Genomic DNA, 15,425 nt, shown 5'->3' with positions numbered 1-15,425 from the left:
AAATAAAAGATATATTCCTATTTTATAATTTAAAGGAAAGTAACCATAAAAGACTCATTTGAGTTTTTCTAACATAAGCTATTGTATGAGTTTTATCATTTGTTATTGACTTGCTAGTGCATTCTAAAACTTGAGATATATTTTTAAAAGTCTCTGGTATCCTCACAATTAAAAGTATAAAGTATAATTGTATCAGCATTACAGAAAAGATATTGAGGAGAAGAACATTTCTATTACTTGGTGACTCTCAAGTGAATTCTCTCTAACCTCAAGAATTTGTAATGCTTAACTAGCATTCTAACAGGTGAAATAGGGACTCCATTAAAAATAATCTATTCTATGAGGTAAAGAAACTGTACACATCAAGACATGTCATAAGCATATGATCCAAAATATAAGAATTTAATTTTTTATATGAGTTTGCTTAGGAGTGGGTAGATGATGGGAAGTGATGGGAAGGGACATGGGTTTTTGGTGGACTGATGTTGACATCGGTGGTGGATTGGAATTGGAATCTTGTATACTTAAAGCTCTATTAGTAATAGCATTGTAAATTAAAGGGCCTAATAAAAATGGAGGGTAAGAAAAAAGAAGGAAAAAAAAAGAATTAAAGAACCTATAAAAGTTCTCTCTCTGGGCCAGAGAGATAGCATGGTGGTAAGGCGCTTGCCTTTCATGCAGAAGAACGGTGGTTTGAATCCTGGCATCCCATATGGTCCCCCGTGCTTGCCAGGAGCAATTTCTCAGCATGTAGCCAGGAGTAACCCCTGAGCACTGCCGGGTGAAACTCAAAAACAAACAAAAAAACAAGTTCTCTCTCTAAGCAGAAGATTTTAAAATTCAGATAATTTCATAAAGTTAGTCCAAATTCCATTTTAAAAAAAGCAGTTACTCATTATAGAAGGGTCAATTAAGTCCCAAAACCTTTTGCTGGTTCCATGGTTTTAAATATTATATCTATTTAACTGACTCAAAACTTCATATTTTAATCATGACCTCTTCCTGACACCAATACAATTCACTCATGTCTTCATTATCTTGTCTTCCTTATGCAATATCCATCTTAATATATAAATTTTCCTGATAGAATTCTTTGTATTCCTTGATACTCTCTGTCTTTAACATCTCAATGCCACTACCACATCCATAGGAATTTGGACCAAGAACCTAGGTTTTCTCTGAATTTTAAATATACATACCTTCTTAAAGCCAGTATTTAGTCTATCTTGTCTATTCAAATTCCTAAATATATCCCAAATTTGATTCTTTTCACCGTATTCACCATTAACCCCTATACAACCACAACCATCTCTTGTCTTCATGTAAACCATGAAGGTGTAGGGAAACATCAGGCCTGCAGCCTTATGGTGTGGTACAAGATGGGACAGAAACATAGGCTTCTCATCAGCTGCCTGTGGCCTATCTGCATGTTGTATGGCCTGAAAATAATGTGATAAATATTCAAATGACCTTGGCAGAAAAAGTGATTCCCTTCTTTGATCTAGAGTCTGGCAGCATCAGCCTTCTAGCAGGCTCTGCTTTGCCCATTCTTATTCTATTATAGTTCTTCACCCAACAACCATGGTTTTAAAAGTAATATTTTTAAAAGTATGGATATAATTATAGACCTTCTATGAATTCTCTTTTTTATTAGCACAAAAATCTAAAATTTTAATTGTGGATTATAAGGAATTTCAATCCTCTTTACTTCATTCTAGTTATATCAATTTAATTTTTATCATTTTTTTCTCCTAAATCAAGAGTTTTAAATGTTGAGATGAAACTTGTTTTATTCTCTCTTTTCTCTGTAATAATTTTTTCTAGGGTTGACATTCATGACTGATTTTTTTTTCAAATAAGTCTTAGATCAATATTTTCTGGATAGTAAATACTGATTTTCTAATACCCCAGAAGTGGCCCATCTCCTCATGTAACTATTCTATTACCTAGTTTCCTTTTTGGATAATAGTATATATCCACTTATTCAAACTGAGGATAGAAAAGTGTGTCATGATATCCCTAACTTTCTGAAAATGCAACTGCATCTAGTCTATCATTTTTATCTAATGACACAATATGTAAAATATCAGCCAAATAAGCAGTAAAAAGTTTTGATCAGTGAAACTTATTAACAAAATAATTGCATAAAGCCAGTATTGTATAAGACGCTAAACAAAGTTATGTAAAATATGCAAAGAATCAACATTCCTAATTAATTCAGTCTAGAAGAGGTGGATCTTACCTAATTTCATAATTATTAAGTTGCTTGATTGCATTCTTGGCTTCCTGTTTATTTGAAAATGTCACAAATGCATATCCTCTATTATTGCCATTGAAATCCATCATCATTCTCATTTCATAAATTTTACCAATCTATAAGTAATAAAAAAGAAAAAATATTTATACATTAATTTACCAAATGAATCGACACAAATATTTATTGAAGTCTATATTGCCATATTTGGTATTTATTTCCCATATGGAATTGTTGTCATATTTTCACTCCGGGGTCAGATCTATTATTTGACTCAATGGCAAAGTCAAATTAAATTTAAAAAATGTGGCAATGTATAAGTGGCTTTAAATCTGAGTTAATAGAATATGTTTTGACAAGGGCTGGAGTGACAGCACGGTTGTAGGGCATTTGAGTTAGTCGCAGCAGACCTCGATGGTCCTGAGTTCAGCGTCCCATAAGGTTTTCTGAGCCTGCCAGGAGATTTCTGAGTGCAGAGTTAGGACTAACCCCTGAGTGCTGCTGCGTATTGCCCCAAAACCTAAACCCCCCAAAAAGGAATGTTTTGACAGAACAAATAACCTTTTATAGAGAGGTTTATATATAATATATTTATATTTATATAAGTATATATTTATATATAGTGGTTTATACAAATGTTCATATATTTATTTACAAATAATCATTTATATATTGCATATCTATAAAAGTATAAATATATATACAAATTCTATGTTTATATATAGTGGTTTTATACAATATATTAGAAAACTGAAAACAAGTTTGTCATTAGTTAGATTTTTTTTCTTTTTTTTTTTGGTTTTTAGGTCACACCTGCAGCGCTCAATGGTTACTCCTGGCTCTATGTCAGAAATTGCTCCTGGCAGGCTCGGGGGACCATATGGGATGCCAGGATTTGAACCACCCTCCTTCTGCATGAAAGGCAAACACCCTACCTCCATGCTATCCCTCCGGCCCCTAGTTTGATTTCTTGATAAATTTATTCTTACTTTCTATTTCTCCTTACCTCCAGTGGCCCCTATAATCACCATAGTTTTATCTTTACTTAGTTGTACTTTATTTATAAATATATACTTATATAAATACATAATATAAATATATTATATATAAACCTCTCTATAAAAGGTCATTTGTTCTGTTAAAACATTCCTTTTTAGGGAGTTTAGGTTTTGGGGCAATACCCAGCAGCACTCAGGGGTTAGTTCTAACTCTGCACTCAGAAATCGCTCCTGGCAGGCTCAGGGAACCTTATGGGATGCTCAACTCGGGACCATCGAGGTCTGCTGCGACCAAGCCAAATGCCCTACAACTCTGGTTTTTGAAACAAAAGCAAGAACATCTCATCTAGGAACTTTGCTAAACTGCTTATCTGTATACCTTTGTTTATGTCAGCCCCTCCCTGACACAGAGGTGACTGTAGAAGAGGTGTTTCACCTGATGAGCTGGGATCTCTGCTAGTTTTTCACTCTATTGCTTAAAGGTAACTTGGCTATCCTTTTACTACTGTTTTTCTTGCTACTTAAGAAGTTTTATTGCCATCCAGAATTAGCAATTTTCTTATTGCTGACTTCCCTAAGCAAAGAATCGCCAATGTGGCTGGTAGGTGGAAGAGACACTATTAAGTGTCGAGAATTATCTCAGAGATAGGTAATACCTGGCTATAGTTGCATTCACTTCACCTCATGATTTTCTGTGATGGATGGCTATTGTGGTACTCATTAGGGAAGAGTTCAGACATTTTTCATTAATGGTTTTATTTTTTTTCCTTGATTTTTTTTTGTTCAGGTACAGAATATAAGACTTTTAGGAGATTGATTTCTCAATATATGTGCCTTGCATATGGAAAATCAGTGGTATTGCATATGGAAAGGTAGAAGTTCTAAATATAAAGTTGAGTTACATACACAGTTGATTCTGATGTAGAATGAAAGGATATGTTAATGCTTTTTAATTGTCGGGGTTATTTTTTAGATTAATAGTGAATTTACAGTGAGATGGCCTTTCCAGTGTTGATTAGGAATGAAGATAAAGTCGTGATGGTAGTTCAAGAAGTCAGTTATAGGACAAAGCTCTGGAAAGGAAAATGATAATAAAAGGACCATTGGCAATAGTGAAGTTGCTAATAACTTGTAATTTTGCATGTGATGGCAGAATGGTAATTGGAAGAGAAATTGTTGCTGACAATGAAAAGTTAAACTGAAAGCAAAATGAAGAGACTAGTATATTTTCTTTGGAAAAAAAATATATTACGTTTGCACTCACTTTTTCACATAATGGTATAAGTTCGTCTTCAAAAAGATCTCGGGGAAGTTTTCCAATAAAAATTTCACAGCCCCTTTCTGGGGGTGCAGCATCCCAACCCGGTGGAGGGCCACCATATTTTCTTTGTCCATTTTCCTGAAAATGAAGGCAAAGTGTATGAGAAAGAAAAGAAAACAATATTAGTCTGAGTTTCTTGACTATTATTGAGTCATTTTGCAACAAAGAAAGACCATATTTATCACTGACAAGTTATAGTAGTAGACTAAAAAGAGGGTAAAATTCAAAGTGTTTTTTTTTTTTTGTGGATTTTAATGACATGTCTTGTTTCAGCAATTTGTTCAACTTAAGTACTGTTAAATTATGTTAAATATTGGGAAACCATAAAGGATGGTTGTATTTTCTGTAACCTATTCAAATTTATCAAAGCTTGATGATAGAGAACCTTACCATAATTTGAATGTAGGTCTCTGATTTGCAGTGGAGGCTGCATAATATGGTCATAAGAATTCTGATACTAGAGACTGTCTCTTCATAACTCAGTGGTTTTGGGGAACATAATTAGCTTCTCAGAATCTCAGTTTTATACAACAGGGGATAACATCATATTTTTGATTAAAAAGATAATGCATCCAATATGCATGACATATCTCTTGAAAATAGTGACTATTCAATAGTTATTATTTTCTTGCCTCCCTAGTTTAGTAGCTTCATATTCCAAGCAAGATAAAATTAGTCCATTAATAGAAACATTATGAAGATTAACATATTTTTTTGTTTTGGGGTCACACTTGGCAGCGCTCAGGGGTTACTCCTGGCTCTGCACTCAGAAATCGCTCCTGGCAGGCTCGGGGAATTATATGGGATGCCAGGAATTGAACTACCATCCATCCTGGATCGGCTGAATACAAGGCAAATGCTCTACTGCTGTGCTGTCTCTCTATCCCCAAAGATTAACATATTTAGGCATGGGCTGGCTCATATGGGGTTTATATGAGGAGGGATTTAAATTCATATCTGAGCCTGGCACAATAGCACAGCGGTAAAACTTTTGCCTTGCATGTGGCCGATTCAGGACGAACCTTGATTCAATCCCCAGCATCCTGTATGGTCCCCCAAGCTAGGAATGATTTCTGAACGCATAGCCAGGAGTAACCCCTGAGTGACACAGGGTGTGGTCTCCCAAAAAAGCAAAAAAAGATAATGATATCTAAAATTGACAAGAGGTATTGTATAATAGTATCAGATTTAAATAATATTGGGTGGTTGTTAGTAAACTGCTATTTCTCAGTCTAAGTAGAACTACATTAAATTTTTCCCTTTTTGGGGGAAACAAATCTGGTAAAGTTTTTTGTTGAAAGGTGAAAGGTGTAGCATAATGCTTGTGGGCTATTTTTCTTGAAGTTAAAGACCGAAAAATAACTTTAGAGCTCCTAAAGTGATAGAAATAGATAATTTACTTGGAAAGGTAAATTAGCTTGCCTCTTATGCATAGGTTAAGCAGATTGTCTTTATACTTTTTTGTGATTTTTGGAGAAAGAAAAATATAAGTGAATAGCAGAATTTATTACTGACTGTGGTATTGATACTTTTATAAGATTTAAGCTTTGAAATGTTACAGATGGTTCAAAACATGTAAGGTGTAAGTTGAAGCTAGAAATTTCACCCTGTATCAATCAGGCATATCAACCTATTCAAACATAGAAGTAACTACTGTAAAAAAATTATCTTCTGTCACTCCAGATAATTTATAGGTATATTTTGAGCAGACCAATTTTTGTTGTTTAAAGGCATTGTTTTAAGCAATAATTTTAAACTTAAAGTAAAGCAGACTCTAAATTCACTGCAAATCTTTGCAATCATTGACTAATCTTCTCAAATACTGTAGGTATTAGCACAGAGATATTTTTGGATCACAATTCTTAAATGTCAGTGCTGGAATTGCTTTTTTATTCATAATGATTTATATCATATTGCTAAATAGATATTATTCTGGCTGTGATAAATTTTGCTTCATACATGTAGGTAGTTAAAATCATACTAAATATTTAAATGTCTCAAATTTCTTTGTATTTTTCTCTCTTTATATATTCTTTGGGATTATTCAGTAACAAAAGAATATCACTGAGAAATCTGAGGAATGCAAAGTACTGTAGAAAAACACTTAGGAATGAATTACATGCTGTTGCCATAACCTGTAAAATCACTTTTTACTTTCACTTCTTCTGAGTTAATTGGCACAAGTTCCCTTAGTTAGGACAACCCTGAGCCTTGGCTGATTTATGTTCAACATTGGCTAATAAAAGTGGCAGGGAAAGCAGCAGAGAGCTAGAAGTCTAGCAATCTCAGTAGCATCCAAAAGACTGCTCAACATCCCCTGGCTGAAAGGCACTTTTCCCCATGAGTCTGGTTTCTTGTGCACCATTTCTTACTGCAAACCTGTCCATTCCAGGAGAGTCAGAACACGAATATTGCAAATACTATGCATGAACTGCTGGCAGCTAAAAGCAAGCTGTAGGTGGCAGCCTTCAATCCCTGGGAAACCAGCCAACCAGTGAACCCCAGCATTAACCCCCACACATGTTAGTAAGAATTTTCTTTTTCTTTTTCTTTTTTCTTTTTTTTTTTTTTGTTTCTTTGGGTCACACCTCGCTCTATGCTCAGAAATCACCCTTGGCAGGCACCGGGGACCATATGGGATGCCAGGAATCGAACCACCGTCCTTCTGCATGCAAGGCAAATGCCTTACCTCCATGCTATCTCTCCGGCCCCAGTAAGAATTTTCCTACATGGATAATTTTTTTTTATATTTTCAAGGCATATGAAATTTTTTATTTCTTTTCTGCATCTACTAGATCGATCAATCTTGTCCTAATCCTTAAACATTATCTTGGGTTTAGTGCTATTACTCTCCCTATTTAGTGAGCTGCTTTTCTGAGGTCACATTCTTGGGAATCAGGGTCTGAACTTGTATGCAGGAAGTTTGGTTTCATAGCCTGATATTTAGTTCTTATATTTTGTTGCCTTGTTAAATAGAAAGATACTCACATTACAGATGCATGAGTTCAAATTACTACACATGAGAAAAATTACCATGCCATTTAATTTCAAATGATTGCATTTACTATAATTTACAATTTCTAACCATTGTATCATACAGATTTGGGGAAGAAAATATTTCATTTAGATTTTGTTTTAGTTTTGTTTTGAGGCCTCCGTAAGCACTACTGAGGGTTACCAGGATTACACATGGTGGTGATAAAAGATCTGTGATGCCAGAGATTGACCTCAAACTCCCTACATGTCAGCATGTGTTCTACCCTTTGAGCTACTCTCCAGCCCATCTATATCATATCTACTGTTAACAAAGTGGTCTATTTATATTGCTAAACTATAGTCTGACTTTTGGTAAAGTGCATCCGTTTGGTTAATAAAGATCTGTCTGACACCATTTTTGCACATCTTAAATATCTACAGATATTTGATTCAATGGACTATTGGAATATCTTTAGTTACATGTAATGAGATTTAGTAAATTTACTCTTCAGTTTGAGGAAATCCAAGCGTCATCCCATAGCAATATAGTGGCTTTATCATGCTTTAACAAACGTTGTCTGATAGTTTGAAAATAGGCAATCATTAAAATGTTCTCTTTAGCATTCATTTTTTTTTGATAAATTTGCTGAATTTTCAAGAGACTATTTTGTGTATATCATGTGTATAGGAAACTTCAGATGTTGTGAGCTAAAATGATTGTGCAAGGAAGTCTTTTTCCTTTTGGTGATTTGCTATAAACTCTTAAAAAATCTCTAAGAAGTGTTTCGATCACAAAGAGTTCTTTGGTTTAGAGATGCTACAAAGTTCACATAGTGGAGATAATTTGCTCTATGAACCACACAATGGACTTGGAATGTAGTGGTGGAGGTTCAGGCCAATTTAAGACAGGCATTGGGTATTTGTCATGGGATTAGAATAGCTGTCCATTATTCAGGACAATTGGGAACCGGATTGCTGATATTTTAGGCATGTTTTTTATAGTTGAGGAGTTTAAAATAGATAAAACACAGTAATAACTGCTCCTTCTCCTCTTGGCTCATGGCCATCTTGTGTTCTCCTTCAAGCAGTATAAATAAATTAATAGTTCAGCGATAAAGAATATAGGTTTTTGTTTCCCATTAGGGAAAATTAAACTCTGTGAACTTACTGTTTTTTTTCCTCTAAAGGAAGACTTGGGATTTATTTACTAATCTCTCTAGTCACATATAAATAGTAAAAATATTCAGTTTAGTAAATTAAAATTTGAAGACTCAATTATAATTCTAATGATTTTAATTTCAACATTGTATATTAAACCTACCTAGTTGGTTATTTATAAAGAACATTTGAATTTTATGATAAATATTTTAAGCAGCTCATGATGGAACCATATATACTTTAAGCTATTATTTATACAATCTTGACTTTGGGTAAAACTATGCAAGCCTCAACAAAACATTTGAGGCAATATGAATTACTGTGAAGACTGTGGACTACAGTCCACTCCATAGATATATAATCCAGAACAAAACCTGTGTATTCGTGTAGAAGTTAACGATAATGCCAGATAGTTGTAATTATAATTTTCTGTATACCTGGGGCAGTCATGGTTATAATAAAATGTATCAATACTAGTGCAGAAATATTAATATTGTTAACTTTAGTGTTGAGAATGCTATGATGATAGGTATACTTTATTGTTTGATTTTTATAATGTGTTTTTGTAATACATGTATAACAGTTTACTTTTAGATGTGGTTGTCCAAATAAAGTCTCAGTATGCTAATATCTTTTTAAAAAACTAGTTCTGTCCTTACTCATCTAGAATTAACTTCAGTGACTTGCATATAAATGTAGCAACGACAATACCCCTCCCAAAAATAACCACCAAACAGCCTAAATAGTATCTGAAAAGCACAGTGCTGTGTGCTTCTGTGTTTTTACATTATTGTAATCATTCATTAATATCAACAAACCTTGAAAACAAAGAGTAAGAGGATTATACCATCATTTTTATTATATAAAGATTCAAAGAACAGAATGTGTTTAAACAATAAGTAAAGACAAAAATGAGCATGTTTTCAGATATATTTTTTTGACTTTTATATTTCCCAATTAGCTTATTTTTTACAGATGAGGTATATGAATAGACAGTATGTAATTTTTCTAGAGTTATACTGGTTTAATTTGTCATAGAATAAGGGTCTATGATTTTTATGTTCTGGTTAACTTCAAGACAACTCAAATCATTATGATTTTTCATGTTTAAATGTCTCATAGTTCTGTATGTTATATATTATGCTTGCTTTTTTGTTCAACTTCATCAATTGTAGAAACCAACTATTATGTTGTATCCTGTAAATTATGCCAATAGGAGCTAACGCCATAAGAGCATTAGTTAATAAACTTTTATTCAGTCTAATTTCTGTGTAATTTTGATTGTTTAATGGTTCTTTGAAATTTTTGATTTTATTTGTATTTGGGGCCACACCTGGTGGTACTCAGGGATTACTCTTGGCTCTGCATTCAGAAATTACTCATAGCAGTGCTCAAAGGACCATAGGAGATGCTGCGGACTGACCCTAGGTTGTCTGTGTAGAAGGCAAACACCTTATCCTCTGTATTATCACTCCAGCACTGGCTCTTTTGACATTTTATTTATTTATTTATTTATTTTTGGTTTTTGGGCCACACCCGGCAGTGCTCAGGGGTTACTCCTGGCTGTCTGCTCAGAAATAACTCCTGGCAGGCACGGGAGACCATATGGGACACCGGGATTCGAATCAACCACCTTTGGTCCTGGATCGGCTGCTTGCAAGGCAAACGCCGCTGTGCTATCTCTCCAGGCCCTTTTGAAATTTTATATTCCAAATCTGTAATCATTTCATGATGATTCTTTTTCTTCCTTTAATTTTTCCTGCTAAATGAGAAGAAAGTTGTATGTATTCCTTTCCTAAACTATTTCCACAGGTTCTCTTAACTGTTTTTTAATGGGTTCTGTTTGTGTTTATTTCCACTCCTGTATTATCAGACACTTGATTGCATTTTTAATTTTCATCAATATGCTAGTCAGTAGTTCTTGAGAACTATTTTTATGGTTGCTCCCAATGCAATGAACAATGTGTCTCTGGACTGTGTCTGTTAGAGTTTATGAACTTATATTGTGTTTTCCTAGTTTTGATTTGTAAGGTTGAATTAAATCTAGACATCATTTTAATTTTCTTCTGCCTATCAGTTATCTGTCCAACATTAAGTAAGGTAAGGCAAAAGAGCAAATTGAGTATAATTCTAATTCTTTTTTTTTGTTTGGTTTTGGGCCTATACCCAGCAGTGATAAGGGGCTAGTCCTAGCTAGTGCTTGCTTGAGGGTAACTTCCGCAGTGCTAGGAATTGAGCCCAAATAACCTGCATGCAAAGTATGTGCAGTCTTCTGAGCTCCCTCTAGCGACATGTGATCTTATTTTAAAGGGAGAAATCCAAATATAATCACATTTGTATGTTCTGCCTCATAAATTGAGGGAAAAAAATGGATGGTACCAGAATCAAACAGTTGTATGAACATTGAGTAGAAATTAAAAAGAATCAGACTTAAACACCAAACCTAAAGTCAACGATAACAAAATCCATAGCCAATCTTCAACAAGCTATACACAGAGGGGACCAGTTATTCTAGCAGTCTGGGGGTCAAAAGGAGGGGGATGCTGGAAACTGGGGTAGAGGGATGACAACACTGGTGGTGGGAATACCCCTGATTCAATTCCACTATGTACCTTAAATATTACTGAGAAATTTGTAATTCACATTGGTCACAATAAAAATTATTTAAACATATTTATTTCTAAAGTGAACTTAAAACGACAATGAGTTGAGTTACTTGATTTTAAAGAAATGATATTGGTGTCATATATTTGTTGCAAAAATAATGAGAAGAAAGATGCAAATGGATTTTAGGTTTTGAAAATATCTGTAATTTTACTTTTCATGGAGCTTTCATATTTTAACTTAAGAATTTTATGAAGAATAGGGAGTATCTTGGGTCTGGAATAATAAAACAGCTGTATGGCGTTTGCCTTGCACAGGGCTGACCCAGGACAAACCTCGGTTTGATCCCCGGTGTCCCATATGGTCCCCAAAACCAGGAGGGATTTCTGAGTGCATAGCCAAAACTAATTCCTGAGCATCACTGGGTGTGGTTTCAAAACCAACCAACCAACAAACAAAAACAAAAAAGAATTAGGAGTATCTCAATGGTAAAGCAATGCCTAGCAAGCTTGAGGCAGAGGTAGATTCCTGCCACTATACCTGTTGAGCTTTAAGTATTAAGTGCTTATCTGAGGGCCACAAAATCACCCATCCATAGACTAAAGTAACTAAACTATTTCACCTGCTCTGCAGGATTGCATATCAATAAAAGTGGCTCCTGGGTTTCCTCACAATTTTGCTATTATTGGAAAATTATTGGTCAAATTTCTGGAAAATTTTGAAAGATAATATTGAAACCTATGGCCAAGGAAAATATTTATAGTTTCAAATAATTATTATATCGTGGAGGTAGAAATAATTTGTGCTACTAAATGATATACTTAATATCCTCAAACATTTTTACTTTACATTTATTTATTGGTTTTATGTTAGGGATTAGCCACCATAAAGTCAATGTCTCAGTATATGAAGTTCAAAAGCAAGTACACTTTTAAAAATGATTTGATTTTGTGAATTAGTTTGCAGTATGTTTCTTGGCTAGTGCATGGGACTATGTGATTCATTCATGTTCAAAAACATCCATAGACAAAGTCAGAAATCAGAAAATGATTTTTGAGTGTTTTACAAAAGAAGTTAAATAGAGAATTTTAATTAATTTCTAAGATTGTTCACATTTTGCAGCAAAGTACGATGGAACAGTATTTTTCATATTTATTGTCACTACTGACACTGGGCCCGTGTCTCCACACAATACACTCATTTATAGAAATTTTTAAATCCTTTCTAAAAATTACTAGGTAAAACTTTAGTGGCTTGTGTAATTTATTCAATAGACTTACCCAAATTTTTATTTACTTTGCCTTTTTTAACTGACTAATATTATAGCCATTACAGAAATTATTACATTAAATAAAGTTGTCAAATTAGGGCCCGGAGAGATAGCACAGTGGTGTTTGCCTTGCAAGCAGCCGATCCAGGACCTAAGGTGGTTAGTTCGAATCCTGGTGTCCCATATGGTCCCCTGTGCCTGCCAGGAGCTGTTTCTGAGCAGACAGCCATGAATAACCCCTGAGCACTGCTGGGTGTGGCCCAAAAACCAAAAAAAAAAAAAGTTGTCAAATTAATATAAAACTTTTGTGCATGTGCACATAAAACAATTGTTAGGTAGTCGGTCTTCTGTTTGTTCTGAGTTTCCAAAGAGAATTCCATCCAATGCAATTGACGTTATACTAGAAAATATTTTTATACAGTGAAAATTTTATATGCTAATTATTCTCCTTATCATAAACTCGTGAATTTTAATTCCTGACAAGCTGAGACATTTAGCAAAGTATTTAATCTCTTTCCTGACATTGAGTATCTTCCTGTGAGAAGATGTTTATAGGATATTTTGTAAATTAGTCAATGGATCCCTAAAGGAAATGTTGTAGGAATTTTCTTTGTTTGTTTTTGGGTCACACCCGGCAGTGCTCAGAGGTTATCCTGGCTCTATGCTCAGAAATTGCTCCTGGGGCTTGGGTGACCTTATGGGATGCCAGTATTAGAACCACCATCCTTCTGCATGCAATGCAAAGGCCTACCTCCATGCTATCTCTCTGGCCCCCATTGTTGATGGAATTTTTTTAAGCAACACATTTCCAATGAATATATCCATATATCATCAGTTCTTTAATGACTTTCTCTGCATTGATTCACTCTGTTAGAGAAACTACTAAAAACAAGATAAATGCGTTGCTTACAAATGGAACACTGAGATCATTTCATACAAATGGAAAATAATTACAAAAGAAGGCAATCAGGATCAAATTTTAGATAAGGCTGTGCAGTAAAAGCCCAGAGTTGCTAAGATTTTTGGAGTTGGGAAGGTTCAACAACTCTACAATTTACAAATCTCATCAGAAAGTTCAAAGAGAACTGAAAAAGAAATAATTCTCTCTATATGTAATTCAAAATTAAGCTGTGTCATTTGACATTATATCAGAGCTCTGTTCTGCACCTCTAAACAAAAGTGGGAAAGAATCTCACCTAAAGTCCTAAAACCCTCATTACATAGCTTGGTAAAATCATTTATTTATTTATTTATTTATTTATTTATTTATTTATTTATTTATTTATTGTGAATTTATGCTAGAAAGCTGGCTTCACACTCTGGTGCTACCATTAAAAGAAGTAGCATGTGTGTCCTGATAAATAATCTTTGGATAGGAAGGTTAGGAAGGATATTATGAACAGGTGTTGGGAGCAGACCACATGAGAAAAAGTAGGACCCAAGTACTGTATTTTACCAAGAAGCAAAATTCCTATTCTACTCCAGAATTTTGTGTGGTCATTGGAAGAAATGATTGCTGTCAAAGTACTTTTCCTCTGTTTCTCACTGAACCTGTCCATATGAAGCCAATAGATAAATGCTGCAGTCTCAAAGTTATTATTTCTCATTGTATTACTTTTTATCATCTTATTTGTAGCAAAAAGGAAATTAAGAAGTGTCCAAGTAAAGTAATGAAAGTACATTATGCCAAATCAAAGAGACAGAGGCATTACTTCAGGGAAGAGAGATGCTATCATGATCAGTTTTAGGCTGCTCTCACACAATGCTTGACTCATATATATATAAGCTGAAGAAATGAGAAAATTAAAATAAAATATGGGGACTCATAAAAACTTGACATAAGAGCACACTCACAAGAAGCAAAGCATGAGAGGTAGAAAAACAAGGCTATATTTTGTTCTTAATTCGAGAAATTTGTTCTTAGTAAACTGATCTCCTAGATAAGAAGATAGGAAAAATGAGACCTGCACATTTTTGATTTATTTATCTGTTATAATGCTGCTTTATTAAAATTAAGAAAACCAATGTCATCACTTTTCAAAGATGATGCACCTTTACAAATATTTTGGTTAAAATGTTTATTGATCAAGTGTATTGATTATCTCTACAAAGGATTCTGCCTTCTCTTTGAAACCTGTATGTTTTATTTGATCTCATACTCCTAGTTTGGTTTCAACAATCTCCCTCCCTTCCTCCCTTCTTCCTTCTCATATATATACATACATATATATACATACATATATGTGCATATATATACACCTATATATACATACATATATACCTATATATACATATATAGGTATACATATATATATGTATATATATGTATATATATATGTATATATATGTATATGTATATATATATGTATACCTATATATATAGGTATATATATGTATATATATATGTATATATATATGGGGTGTTGGGGTCATCAGAAGGCTGGAGCTACTTCTAGTAATTTTCATTTAGCCAAAGAGAACAGTATTATTTGAGGGCTTCCAAGGTTGCATCTTGCAATGCTTTGAAGAACCATGTGGTTCTGGGGCTTAATCCATGGTTGGCAACATACAAGGCAATGTGCCTTAGCCCATGTACTATCCCTCCAGCTACTCCACACTGTCTTTTAGGAGGTAAGTCAACTGTTAGTATTTGTATTACAACCTGTGCTTTTTTTCATTTATGGCACTTATTCAAGCTGTTATTATTTACTTACTGTTTATTTTTAATTTTACAATGAGAATATCTTCATGGAGGCAGAAATAATAGAACTTTTTGTGAAAATAATGTGACTGAGTTGGTACTAATTTTCATTAAGGAGCCTTTTTATATTATTTTTTTTATTT

At 34.0% G+C, this 15,425-nt stretch overlaps 1 protein-coding gene across 3 annotated transcripts in view; it reads right to left on the bottom strand.

The window, feature by feature from the left end:
* A1CF (APOBEC1 complementation factor) overlaps nt 1-15,425 on the bottom strand; it is a 98,218-nt gene that overhangs the window by 54,947 nt on the left and 27,846 nt on the right. For all 3 annotated transcript variants that reach the window (XM_049764614.1, XM_049764612.1, XM_049764613.1), the window contains exons 3-4: nt 4,517-4,651; nt 2,243-2,373 (exon numbers count right to left, since the gene is read on the bottom strand). In XM_049764614.1, the coding sequence (XP_049620571.1) occupies nt 2,243-2,373; nt 4,517-4,651 (266 nt within the window). The remainder of the gene's footprint in view (nt 1-2,242; nt 2,374-4,516; nt 4,652-15,425) is intronic.

The sequence above is a fragment of the Suncus etruscus genome, chromosome 17 (genome assembly GCF_024139225.1).
Source record: "Suncus etruscus isolate mSunEtr1 chromosome 17, mSunEtr1.pri.cur, whole genome shotgun sequence".
NCBI lineage: Eukaryota > Metazoa > Chordata > Mammalia > Eulipotyphla > Soricidae > Suncus > Suncus etruscus.
Note: the sequence above shows the minus strand (reverse complement) of the source record. Positions and strands in the feature narration are given on the sequence as shown.